At 46.5% G+C, this 13,222-nt stretch overlaps 1 protein-coding gene across 2 annotated transcripts in view; it reads right to left on the bottom strand.

Annotated features, from left to right (window-relative positions):
• Positions 1 to 12,988, bottom strand: part of Znf18 (zinc finger protein 18) — a 29,419-nt gene extending 16,431 nt beyond the window's left edge. For both annotated transcript variants that reach the window (XM_036196933.1, XM_036196934.1), the window contains exons 1-3: positions 12,922 to 12,988; positions 1,344 to 1,837; positions 62 to 251 (exon numbers count right to left, since the gene is read on the bottom strand). In XM_036196933.1, the coding sequence (XP_036052826.1) occupies positions 62 to 251; positions 1,344 to 1,736 (583 nt within the window). In that variant the 5' untranslated portion in view covers positions 1,737 to 1,837; positions 12,922 to 12,988. The remainder of the gene's footprint in view (positions 1 to 61; positions 252 to 1,343; positions 1,838 to 12,921) is intronic.
• Between the last annotated feature and the right edge of the window lie 234 nt (positions 12,989 to 13,222).

Genomic DNA, 13,222 nt, shown 5'->3' with positions numbered 1-13,222 from the left:
CACAACCCCCCAAATTTCTCCCAGAGAGCACCACATAGCACAAAGGATAACTGCCCCTCACCTAACTCTGGCTCCAGGTCTGATTCCTCCTTCACACCATGGCTCAGCAGCTCCACTGGAGCTGAGGGTGAACTCTGAAGGGGCAGGTCCTGAGGCACCACTTCCAGTCTGGGCTCTAGCTCACTGCCTTGGCAGTGTACTGAGTTCACCTTCTCGGATGAGATCTCTTGTCCTAGAACTTGGATGCCAATCTGGACACCAAACAGTGTTAATTAGCAAAGGATGCAGAGTCGAGGTTGCTTACAGTTAGTGGAAATGGCCTTCTACAACAGACCATGAGACAGACAATCGTATGGTCATAGGGCAAAGAAAGAGAAAACCCCTTCTTAACCCAGAAAAAGGACCAGAAGCTGAGGCCTGAAGCAGGTCTGGGAGACCTTCAACTCATACCACTAATATGTTCTACTGGACAGCCTCCAATGACTAAAACTCAAGACCACCGTTTAGTAAATAGAAATTTCTGAGGTAGTGTGAGGGGACGTGTAAATCACAAAACTACGTAAGATCTGAGGAGACGCAGATATAATAAAAGCAACACATACTGTAGTCTCTGTTTTCTGTTCTGAGACCTCCTTGAACCTTTGTTGTCTCAGCACAGAAATTTTCCATTATGCCTAACGCAGACTTTCCACCCACCTCGGAGGCCATGCTGGGAAGCCAGCTCTTGGTGGCCCTTAAATACCATCAGGACGGGGCCTGGTTGCCACATGAGCACACCATGGGATTCCAGGCTTCAGACTTTTCAGCTGACCCCACCCCCTAGGGAGAGGGACCAGGAACATCCAACCATTGATGGTGAATGAGTTAAGCAACTGTGCTAGACCGGTGAAACCCCCAGACAAATGGGGTTTCTGGAGCTGCCAGCTGGTGAACCTACCGAGGTTCTGAGGGGGTGGCACCCTGGGAGAGGACATGTTTGCTCCTGAGTTTTACTCCACACAATAAACTGCTAACAGTCATGACAGCACTTTCCTGAGTCCTATAGTCACTAATCATCAAATCTGACAGCCAGTTCGTTAAGACATCTGGTCTGTGGCATTTGTGAGTGGCATCTGAAGTGCAAGAGCAGCTGTGGGGCCAGGCTCTGGACCTGTATAGTCAGTTGTCAGAACTGGACTGACTTGCTAATGCTCAGTTTGTATCAGAGAATCAAAGGACTGGTTACTGGTTTGGAAACCCTACATATCTGCAGTTGGAAGAACTATCAGAAAAAAAGACAATGAACAGAGAAGCTCCAGAAGATCCTGGGCTTACTTAACTCACAGATAGGATACTATGCTTACCCACTGCCATAGTCTCCGAGGATCTCCCTTCAAGCTTTCCACAAGGGTCACTGCCTCTTCTCCACTGCCTGGACACTGTTCCCTCACCCACATCTGGATCTCCCCAGGAAGAATGGTCAGAAACTGTTCCAGCATGAGGATCTCCAGGATCTGCTCTTTGGTGTGAACCTCTGGCTGCAGCCACTGGAAACAGAGCTTCCGAAGTTGTCTCAGGGTCTCCTGGGGCCCAGACATCACCTGGTAACGAAACTGCCTGAAAAGCTGGCGAGCAGCCTCAGAGTTGGTGAGCCCTCTTTGCTGGGTAGCATCTGATCCAGAGAATGTGGTGTCTTCAGCTTTGGCCTTGGCCAGAGAAGGCAGCAGGCCCAGGGCCTGCCCCAAGTCAACAGGCATTGTCTGACTTCACAGGGCCCTGTAGGTGAGGGGCTTCCAGGATAGGGCTGTCTCTGGAGAGCACTGCGTCTTCTAGGGATGCTGGAGAATGAGAGCCAATGCTGTACAACAACAACATGTGGTCAGGAACAACATATGTGTGGCCCCTGAAAGGCCTGCAGGCTCTAACTGTTCAATATGTATGTAGTTCGAATTTGAGACACGGTAAACTTGAAGCTACAAAGCAAATCACACATTTGTCCCGCCCATATTTATATTTTTCATTCATCTTCAAATGTCTAGAGACTCTATAGAAGAACTGAACAGACCAGGCATGATAGTACACACCTGTAATCTTAGCATTTAGGAGGTGGAGGCAAGAAGATGGGGAATTTGGGGCCAACCTGGGCTATATAATAAGTTCAAGGTATACCTTGGCTATGTGTCAAAACAGGAAAACAAGAGGTTGGCATGATGGCTCAGCAGGTAAAGCACTTGCTGTGCAAGCTGACAAACTGAGTTTGATCCCCAGAGCCCATGGAGGAGAGAGCCATTCCCCAAAGTTGTCCTCTGACCTCCATACAGGCATCGTACTATGTATATGCATATCTGCAGACATGACAGTTTAAATTTTCAAAAGGAAAAACATGAAGGACGTGCACACATGAATCATTTTCACTGTTTCCAAGTAAACACTTACTTCTGTATCTCTGTACCTATATATTTGTAGGCTAATACATAATGCTGTTCAGGGCTGGGGAGGCACCTCAGTGAGTAGAGTGCCAACCTAGCATGAGCAAAGTCTTAGGTTCAATCCCCAGCATCTGTAAACTGGCAGTGATGACTGCAATACCAGCACTTAGGAGGCAGAAACAAGCTCAGTAGTTCAAGGCCATCCTCAGTCACACTGAGTTCAAGACCAACCTGGGATACATGAGACTCTATCTCAAAATAAATATAAATCAATAAAGCTAGACAAGAACTACAGTAGCCTAGGAATCTAGGCTAATGCTGAAAGGATCATATGCTCCCGTAAGATGCACAGGTCTCCTCCACCCCGTACTGTCTCAGCACACATCTTATCACAGGGCTAAAACAACACAGCCAAGAGACAGACCACAGACCAACACCTGCAGTTTCAACTGTAGGCTAAAATAAACCTCTCCTCCTTATAACTTGTTATCTCAGGTATTTCATTTCAGTAACACAAAGTTAGCTAACACAGCATCAGGATTTAGAAGGCAGCAAATGAAGCAGTGAAAAGCGCAACACTAAATGCCAAAGGTTAAGTGTTTTCAAAGGATCATTTACTCCAGTAGCTGACTTTATTACAGGTACTCATAATAGTGGGTCATTGGACTGACCCTTAAAATGTCATGAAGAAAGGAGTGTCACCATTTCTGTATCACTAATGGGGCGCACGCACACACACCATATACAATTCATATTCATATACAATAACAACAAATTAAATTAAATTTTAAAAGGGACAAGCAGGAGGAGGACTGAAAGGAGGGAGAGAGGAGGAGAAAAGAATGGAAAGGAGGGGTTAAGGGAGGAAAGGAAACATAAGTGTAACATTCAAAATCCAACCAGAGCCATTTTTTTTCAAGGGTACAAAAAAGGACAGGTAAGAACAACTTGATGGCATACGTTTTTCACGTGGACCTCACTAAAGTTATGGGTTTTATTTTTTGTTTTTTGTTGTTTTAAAGAGCCTATACATTTCACTTATATAGTCAGGTAGTACTTGCAAGTGTTGCAGCTCTGGAGGGAAAGGTATCCTGACTTGTCAGGAAGTCAGGCTGTATATACCTGCAGCTGTGAAGGGAGATCTCCTGGATACCGACAGCTCTGGAGTGAAAGGTATCCCAATTTGTCGGGAGGTCAGGCTATACCTACAGCTGTGAAGGGAGGTATCCTGGATACATACCTACAGCTGTGAAGAGAAAGGTATCCTGACTTGTCCGGAAGTCAGTCAGGCTATACCTGAAGCTGGGGTGTGCTGGGGGATGGTCTCCTCACAGGATATAGCAATCATGCTCCCCTCCAAGAGAGAGCCATTAAAGCTGAGCTCTGCTCTGCCCTCCACCCCACCCCAAAGGAGCTTCCCAGCAGAGGTCTCCATTCCTCCTCCTGCTCTGCTCGCCTAGGGGAATGTGCCAGCAGAGGTATGTATCCATGTCTTCTCAGCTCTAGCCCTAGATGTTACTTCTTCTTCTTCACTCTGCTAAAGGGGAAACTCCTGCAGATACGTAGCAATCTGCTAGGGCTCCAGCTAAAACTTGTTACTTCTGCTCTGCCTCCACTCCCCAAAGGAGCTTCCCAGCAGAAGTCTGAGTTTCTTCTTCTGCTCTGCTCTGCTCTGCTCCCAAGGGAGCTTCCCAGCAGAGACTCTGCTCCTTAATGGTGAAAGATCTTCACCCAAAACTCTTTTAAGAGATTTACTTGGATTGCTCATTTGTCATGCTGTGCTGCTATGAACTTGGCAATGGGAAGTGGCAAGGGTTCTTCACCAGGTACCACCCCTAATTTAGGAAACAGGAATACCATGGCACAAGTCCCAGACCACCAAGCAGGTAAGCAGTGATAAACTCGAGTATCACAGAGAATAAAGGCATTGTGAATATTGGACATAGGGGCTGGGTGATAGTACCAAGGGTAATGGTATTATTGCAGTCTGCAGAATCCAAAGTACCCACAAAGTGTGTTCCCGAGGAGTTAAAGCAGTCTGTGATGCCAAAGAGAGGGATGTGAGAAAGATAAGAGGTGGTAGTAACATTTGGCTTGAAGCAATTAACAAGTGGCAAGGTGAGAGACTCTAACAGGACAATAGGTGAGGCCACAAACAGTGGATGAGATTGTGACCCTGGAGGGACACACAACCAGCATTCTCCAAAGTGGTCAGGCTGAGCATTATTCAGTAACTGATATGCAGTAGTTAGGGTCTGAAACAAGAGATGGTGTGACAGGGAGGTGGAATCAACAGCATCAACAAAGAGTGGCATTAAGGGTGTAAGAGCCTTTGGACCACTTCTTCTACTGTGTCTATACCTAGGAGTTGAGAGAGTGGAATATGTACCCTCTGTATTTTTAGCATATCTGGTGGGTGGGTTTGATCAATGCTATGGTAAACCTTCCCAATGACTCCCATTTCCCATCTGGGATGCCTTGAGTCCTTAGTCAGGATGTAAAAGATTCCCCGTTCTTCATAAAATGCAGAGTGTTTTCTTGAATGTGCATAATGTCTTTTACAAGACCAATAAAGACAGCCTCCATAGGTTTCTGACCAGCATCTACAGTAATCTTTAGTTTGATCATGGAGGAAGCAAGCATAGGAGACAGGTGTTCTAGCAATTCACTTTGGTGTTATAGGGATAAGTATCTTTTTGACAATCTGTGGGTGAGCAGTCTCCAGACCCTACCTACTACATGAGTGGTCTGGTTGAACTTCTGGGCATGTCTCCTGAATCTCAAATCTCCATATACAGAGTTTGATAGCAATATGAGTGAATGGGAAGAAGTATAAGAAGAGGTAGGGCATGACCCAGTAGGGTGGGGCTTGAGTCTTGACAGGACTGTGAGGTCTCTTCTTCTGAGACCAGAGGCAGGCTGGTAGTCTGTATATAGTTTCAGGGACTGTCCCTTTGCTAATTGATAGGCACAAGTAAGAGCTATTTATCCAGCCTGCTGATTTGTGATGTAGGCTGGAAGGGCTCGTGTTTTGACCACTATGGTGTCTGGAACAACAGCACATCCTACTTCATATCGGAAGGCTCTGCATGTATAAGTGGCCTGAGGTAGTGCTCCTTCCTATGTATGTATAAGATAAGGTAATAACTCTTCTAGGGTCTCGATGCCTGAGTGTGATGGGCAGTATGCCAGAACTTGTTGGGGGAGAAGATTTGAAATGTTAAGAGGTGGACATGGTTGAAAAGTCCGTGTTGCATCCTCTACCAATGCTACCTGAAGGGAGAGAACTCGGGAGGGAGATAATGTTAGAAGGCCCTTGGTAAGTTAAAAGGTATGACAGGTGGTGAAGAGAAAGAACAGTAATGGGTGATCCAAAAGTTAACTTCATAACAGGCAGCCCTGTGGAGACCAGCTAGGAGGCAAGTTATAAATCTTATTCCTAGCTAGGATGTCTCCTGGGGTATTATAATCCCATCCAGGCTCCTGATTAGGGACTACCCGAACCCCTACTGGGTAGGTATTATCCAATTGATAGAGTTCATCATTGGTATGGGCCCTAGCCTGATCCCAGACTCAAATACACTCTTCTGGGAGGAGATTGTTGTTTAGGATCATATAAACATTGTGAAAGGTATGGTCACAGGATTGGGTAATGTACTGGAATTCCTTAATAAAAGTGGAAGAATTGGCAATATAGGACCCTAATCTTTTTCTACTTGGGAGAGCTCAGATAATAAGAAGGGAACATGTACCCTGACTAAACCATCCACCCCAGCAACCTCTCACAAAGGGAGAACTGGTCAGGGAGGGACAGGAGGTCCCAAGGTAGAGTGGCAATGAGTAGTGGGAGGACTAGAGGCTGTCAGGGAGAGTTGACCTGGTGGACGACCTGTCACTGAGGGAGAAAGGGAAACTGAAGGGACCAGAAAAGTGGGAGCTGTGGGGTTTGGTCTATAAGGGGGAGGCTCATTAGCTGGATCAAAGGAAATAGATGCATCCTGTTCTGACTTCATAACTAGCAGGAGCTGGGTGGGGGGAACAGGAGGCACAGAAAGAAGGCTTGGAGCGAAGGTAAGAAAAAACTTTAACATAGAAGGTCTCTTTCCATTTCCTCGATTGCTCAGAGTAGTTGTAAAGATCCTGAATAATACTGGGATCTAATGGGCCAATATGAGGCCATTTAGATTGGTTATCTAAGGGATATTGAGGACAAACTTTATTGCAAAGGCAAACAATTTTAGGGCCTTTCAAATCAGATGCCAAGTATAAAGGCTTGAGATTTTCTAGGAGGCATCCCAAAGGGGAATGGGAGGGTATGGCATGCAGAGTTCCCATGGATGAGAAGTGAAGGAAAAGGTCACTGCAGCCTGTAATCGCCAGTGTCCCCTGGACTCAGGGAGGACTCGGGGACCAAGCCATTTAGAGGGTCATCACCCAACTCAACAGGGGTCCAGTGTAGCAAGCTTAGCCTTGCTAAGCGAGTGGAGAGACTCGGGTGCTTGGTACCAGGGCTTCTGTAGAAGCGAGAAGGCAAGAGAAAGCCAAGCTCTAGGGGGACGGACTCATCCAGAGGAAAGGGCTGGAAAAGGGAGACTTTTGTAGCTCCTTTTGTGGGAAAACAAGGGAAGACAGAAAGGGATGCTACAACTTAAAACTGCCTGATTGCAGCTCTAAGGGTGGAGGAGTGGAGTCAGGCGAAGAGGGCCTGCCATAGCCTTAAAGACCGTAGCTGGGGGTAACTCTGCTTCAAGAGTACTAGAGGGGTGCCGGACACTCAACAGTCCTCAGACCCAGGGAAATGTTCATCACCTAAAGGGGGAACTCACCTAATTGCTGCTGTTTGTTGGAACACTGAGAGATTGGTGAGCTGGAAGTTGGGTCCGCTGCAGATACACTGGAGATGAGGGATAGAGTCCTAGTGTGGCTCAGACCGCAAGGGGAGAGCACAGGCACCAAGAGTCTATCCCAGGTTTCGGCACCAAATTTAGGCGAATATTGCAACTCTGGAGTGAAAGGTGTCCTGACTGCTCGGGAGTCAGGCAACATCTGGAGCTGCTAGGACAGCTCAGCTCTGGAGGGAAAAGTAAACTGACTGTTCAGGAGTCAGGCTATACCTGGTGTGGTGAGGTACAGTCTCCCCGAAAGATACAGCAATCCTGCTCCTCTCCTGGAGAGCCACTACAGCTGAGCTTTGCTTAAGGGGGCTTCCCAGCAGAGCTCTGGTTCTTCTCCAGCCCAAGATGTTGCTAAAATGGAAACCCCTGCAGAAATGTAGAAATCTCCTCCAACTCCTGAGAAAAGTTGTTACTTTTTCTGCTCCCCCTTGCTCAGTCCCCTAAGGGAGGTCTCAGCAAAGTTCTTCTGTTCAGCTCCCCCTTGCTCAGCCTCCTAAGGGATTACTCTATAAGGATTTTTCTGCTCAGTCCACTAAGGGATATCTTAGCAAAGTTTTTCCTCTCTGCATCTGCAAATGAAGATCTTCACACCCAAAACTCTTTTGAGAAAGAGATTTATTTGTGAAGGAGAAGTTCAGGGAAGTGGCTGCCTCTACCAGGGTGGGAAAGAACAGCCCCCAACTGAACAGGCAAGGTGGTTTATATAGGATCTCTTGGGGGCAGAGTTTCTTCAGGGAGATTTTCTGTTCAGGGATTGGTTAGTTTTTTCTGCTCAGGAATTGGTTAGTATTTTGAGTTAGAGACAGAGATGGCCCTGATTTCAGAACCAAACTGTGTTTCTTTCACTGGACTTTCTTAGCTTTTTTAGCCTTTTAGCTCTAAGTCTAAGGCCAGGGCATATTTCTTTCACTGGCTCTGATTCTAGGGACAAAGAGTGTTTCTTTGGCACTGGTCTCAGAGTCAGGGCATGTTTCTTTGGTTCTGGGTTCAGGGATAAAGTGTTTCTTTCTCTGGCTCAGGTCCCAGATCCAAGGTGTGTTTCTTTCCCTGGTTCTGGGCTTCAGGGTCAGGGTGCTTGATTTACTGTGTTATGATTAGTTTGGTTTTACTAGTCAGTTGATTCAGGGGCAGAGATGGCTCTGATCTCAGAGCCAAACTGTGTTTCTTTCACTGGACTTTCTTAGCTTTTTAGCTCTAAGTCTAAGGCCAGGGCATATTTCTTTCACTGGCTCTGAATCTAGGGACAAAGAGTGTTTCAGGGCATGTTTCCTTGGTTCTGGGTTCAGGGATAAAGGGTTTCTTTCTCTGGCTCAGGTCCCAGATGTAGGCTGTGTTTCTTTCACTGGTTCGGGGCTGCAGGGTCAGGGTGAGTTTCTTTAGCCAGTCCCTTTTCCCTACAGGAAGGAGGAATCCAGGAGAGTGGCTGCCTCTGCCAGGATGGAGAAGGACAGCCCATAACTGAACAGGCAGAGGGGCTTATACAGGGCTTCTTAGGGGTGGAGTTTTTCCCAGGGAGATTTTGTGCTCAGGGATTGGTTGGTTTAGTTGGTCAGGTGCCAACTAAAGTTGGCTCTGGTTTCAGGGTCAAAGTGTGTTTCTTTGGCTCTGGTTTCAGGGCTAGAGTGTTTCTTTCACTGGCTCTGGTTTCAGGGCCAGGGTGTGTGTGTTTCTTTCACTAGCTCTGGTTTCAGGGCCAGGGTGGATTTATTTGGCTGGTCCTTTAACCCTTACAGTACTCAGTGGCACTGATGTAAAAATACATATTTGGGGAATTCCATTTCTGGCCCTGGCAAAATGACTAGTTAGACAACTAAATAACTCCCAAGCTAGAGAAAGCATGTACGACAGACAGTTAGTTTTAGGCACTCCACACAGCGGTTGAGAATGCAGTCCTGAGAGAAATTGCTGAGGCAAGCCCAAGACCATATGGCTGGTTATGTGTGGACAAGTTTGCAGCCACAGTGCAGGGAGCTCAAGTTCAAGTGGTGCAGTGGTCTCAAAGGCTGAGGCAAAGGAACAGAACTAAAAGCCGTTGGAGTGACTGGATTCTGAAGAACAAGGCATGGAGGGACTTTGGGGATGGGGGTTGGGGACAGATGTCTATATGGGGTGTCCCCCTCAGCCATGGTATAGGCTTGAGACTGCCAATCACCAGGATGAAACACCAAGGTCTAACGAAGAGTACAACATGCACAAAAGGCCAGGCAGGAATGAGGCACTAAATTTTTAATCATGCAGGCTGAAAAGACATCCAAAGACAGAAGGAAGGCCATGTGTTAAGAATGACAAGGACAGAGGCCAGGAAGGCCCACTTGCACCTGCCCTAACAAAACCTAAAAGCAAGTTGCTACCAGATCCACAGGCAGTAGTTTCATTTCATCAACTTGGAAAGCTGTGGGGAATCACCCTGCTTCTTCCAAAGATTTGCTCTACCAAAGCATAAATTAAAGCCTAGAGTAAGTACACTGCCTGCTCTAACAAACAGCAACATCCCTCAAAAAGATAACAGATCCTCAGAATCACTAATACACTCTCCAAAAGAGCCACATAAAAGAATGTAGATTAAAAGCTATGGGTTAGTTTAAGTCAGAAGAGCTAACTTAGAGAGAAACAAGCCTAAGCGATTGGCTAAGCTTTCATAATTAGTAAGTCTCTGTGTGGTTATTTGGGAATTGGCTGGTGGAACAGAAAAAAACTTGCAACAACAACAACAAAAGGCAAAAATCAAACAAAAAAGTCTAGTCTCTTTAAAATATTCAACCTCCTTTAAAATCCAAAGTCTTTATAAAAACTTCAAAATCTCAAGCCAGACGGTGGTGGGGATGCCTTTAATTCCAGCACTCAGGAGGCAGAGAGAGGTGGATCTCTGTGAGATCAAGGCCAGTCTGGTCTACAGAGCGAGTACCAGGACAGCCAGGACTACTCAAAGAAACACTGTCTCCATCATCATCATCATCATCATCATCATCATCAAAAATTTCTTAAAAGTTCAAAGCCTCTCAACTATGGGCTCCTGTAAAATCAAGTAGCCTCTCCGACCCCTTCAATTCTAGGGCTTCAAAGGCTATTGATGCTGCACCTTCTCCAAGGGCCTAACCAGGCCTTTCACAGTGCCAAACCTCAGCTGTTTTTCCTGACCCCTTCATGCCTTCAAAATCAGCACCACCAGGTTCAGCTGCCAGAAAAAGACAGTACCCTGGCCACCTCTGAACACAGCTTCTGTGTACTGACCCTGAGAAAACACTTCCCCAGAACATTGCACATCAGTGATACTAGTCTCTTCTTAACCACCACTAATTTATTAGCTACAACTGACCAGCATCAATTGTCCCAGAAAAGCGAAGGTTATACTTTAGGGCAGTGGTTCTCAAACTTTCTAATGCTAAGGCCCTTTAATACAATTCCTCATGTTGTGGTGACCTCCAACCATAAAATTATTTTTGTTGCTACTTCATAGCTGTATTTTTGCTACCATTATAAATCATAACGTAAGTATCTAATACGAAAGATATCTGATAGCAACCCCCGTGAAAGGGTCACTGACCCTGGAATCTCGACCCACAGGTTAAGAATCACCATTTTAGTGTTTCTGGTCTCTTTTTAACCACAGCTGATTCTTCAGCCCCAGAACCACAGATTTTTAACTGAAAATATGCAACAGCCTTGATACAGTCTTTAACTGACTCTCAAACTTCCCTCTAGGACTTTACCAGCTAAGCCTCTATCATCTGCATTTTTCTCAAAATTCTTATGTTCCAAGCTCCCACAGAACAACTCACCAAGCTTTGAATACTCCATGGTTTTTCTAGCCCAAAGTTCCAAAGTCTTCCCATAATCCTCCCAAAACAACATGGTCAAGTCTGTCATAGCAATACCTCGCTATGCTGGTATCAATTTGTGTCCTAGTTAGGGTTACCATCGCTATGATGAAACACCATGACCAAAGAAAAGTTGGGGAGAAAATGGTTTATTTGGCTTACACTTCCACATCATAGTCCATCACTGAAGGAACTCAGAACGGGAACTTAAGCAGAATTGGAACCTGGAGCAGGAGCTGATGCAGTGGCCATGGAGGGGTGCTGTTTACTGGCTTACTCCTCCTGGCTTACTCAACCTGCTTTCTTATAGAACCCAGAACCCCCAGCCCAGGGATGACCCCACCCAAAATGGGCTGGGCCCTCCCTGGTCAATCACTAATTAAGAAAATACCCTACAGCCAGATCTTATGGAGGCATTTTCTCAACTGAGGGTCCCTCCTTTCAGATGACTCAAGCTTGTGTCAACTTGACATAAAACCAGCCAGCACACACAGCACAATTAAATTAGAAATCAACACCAATAAGGGAACTTGAAATCCTAATTTGTAGAAATTAATAATTAGTAGTCAAAAGACATCACAATGAAAATCTAAAGGTATTTTCACACAAAATGATCATGAAATCACAGTAAACCAAACTTTCTGAGCTTAGAGTACTGGTTCTCAACCTGTGGATCACGACTCCTTTTGGGGTCGAATGACCTTTTCACATGGGTCGCCTAAGACCATCAGAAAACACAGATATTTATATTACTATTCATAACAGTAGCAAAATTACAATTATGAATTAGCACCAAAATAATTTTATGGTTTGGGGTCACCATAACGTGAGGACCTGTATTAAAGGGTCGAGCAGCATTAGGAAAGTTGAGAACCACTAGTTTAGACGGAAAACTTACAAAGAAATCTTTTTTAGAAGTGAATATACAAAAATCCTTCGCTATCTAAATGAACTTATTTCCTGGGTTTTACAAAAACAGCAGAATTTCACTTGGCAAAATTTCCACCCATAACCTTAGTCACACTTAGTTCTTGAAACTATTTTGGAGAATATTCAGAAAACGTTAGCACTAAATCTTACATATTTAAATCTTACCCAACTAATACTACTTGCTCTGTGCAGTAAAGGCCAACTGCTAGCTACCCCCAAGCATTTATGGCAAGACGTCCATTTACTCAAAATTAAATTATAGAGAGACTTATGGGACTTTACCCAAATGAGGACTTAATTCTCTTCACAGAAGGAACTCAACGATTATCAGTTATTACTGACGCTTTAAGAAACCGAAATGAAATGCGCGTCTAGGTCACAAGCAAGTTACACGCACGTAGGTAGCTTTGTTTATCAGCTCACTGTAGGCTCTGCTCGCGCTATATAAGTGACCTTCCTGACCGCCCCATAAGTATTAAAAGTTTACAGATCTGGTTCCTCCATGGCTCCCAAGCGACAGCAGAGTAAACCCAGGAAGCACTAGGGCAGACTTTGGGGCATTTGCGGGGTGCGTCTGGAGTTGTCACTGAGGGTGGGGTAACTAGCGACTGGCCACCCAGCCTTGCAACCTGAGCCCCGAGTCTCACCGTCTGAACCCTTCTCCTGGGGCGGGCAACCCGGAAGAGCACACTTTCCGTTCCGCCCCAACCCCTCCCCCGCACGCGCCTGTTGCCAGCGAGCGCTACTGGAGGGGGGCCGGGACCGCTGTCTCCGCCGCAGCTCGCTCCCGACAGTTAGCGAGATGGAGCGACAGCAGGATAGACCCCAGGCGTAGGCGACTCCACCCGCCCGCCCAACTCAGCCACTTACCTCTGCCCGAGCCACCCGTTCTGGAGCACTTCCGGAAGCTGGACAGCTGCGCGCCTCCGCGGCCCTGGTGACGCGCGGCGCAGGGGCGGAGCAAGGGGCGGGGCGTGTGAGGGGCGTCCTGAGGCCGGCTTTCCTATTGGCTCTCGAAAAGCGCCGCAGCTCATCGCCTGGGGCCTGTGCCTCCCCCATCCAGGGCGGCCAGCGGGTGGTTCCATCACTAAACGTCCCGGCCGGACCTCCATTCTAACCCACATAGCGGCCACAGCCTTTCGTCCATTTTCTGGCCGTCCTGCGCTGGGCC

The sequence above is a fragment of the Onychomys torridus genome, chromosome 8 (assembly GCF_903995425.1).
Source record: "Onychomys torridus chromosome 8, mOncTor1.1, whole genome shotgun sequence".
In the NCBI taxonomy this organism is placed as follows: domain Eukaryota; kingdom Metazoa; phylum Chordata; class Mammalia; order Rodentia; family Cricetidae; genus Onychomys; species Onychomys torridus.
Note: the sequence above shows the minus strand (reverse complement) of the source record. Positions and strands in the feature narration are given on the sequence as shown.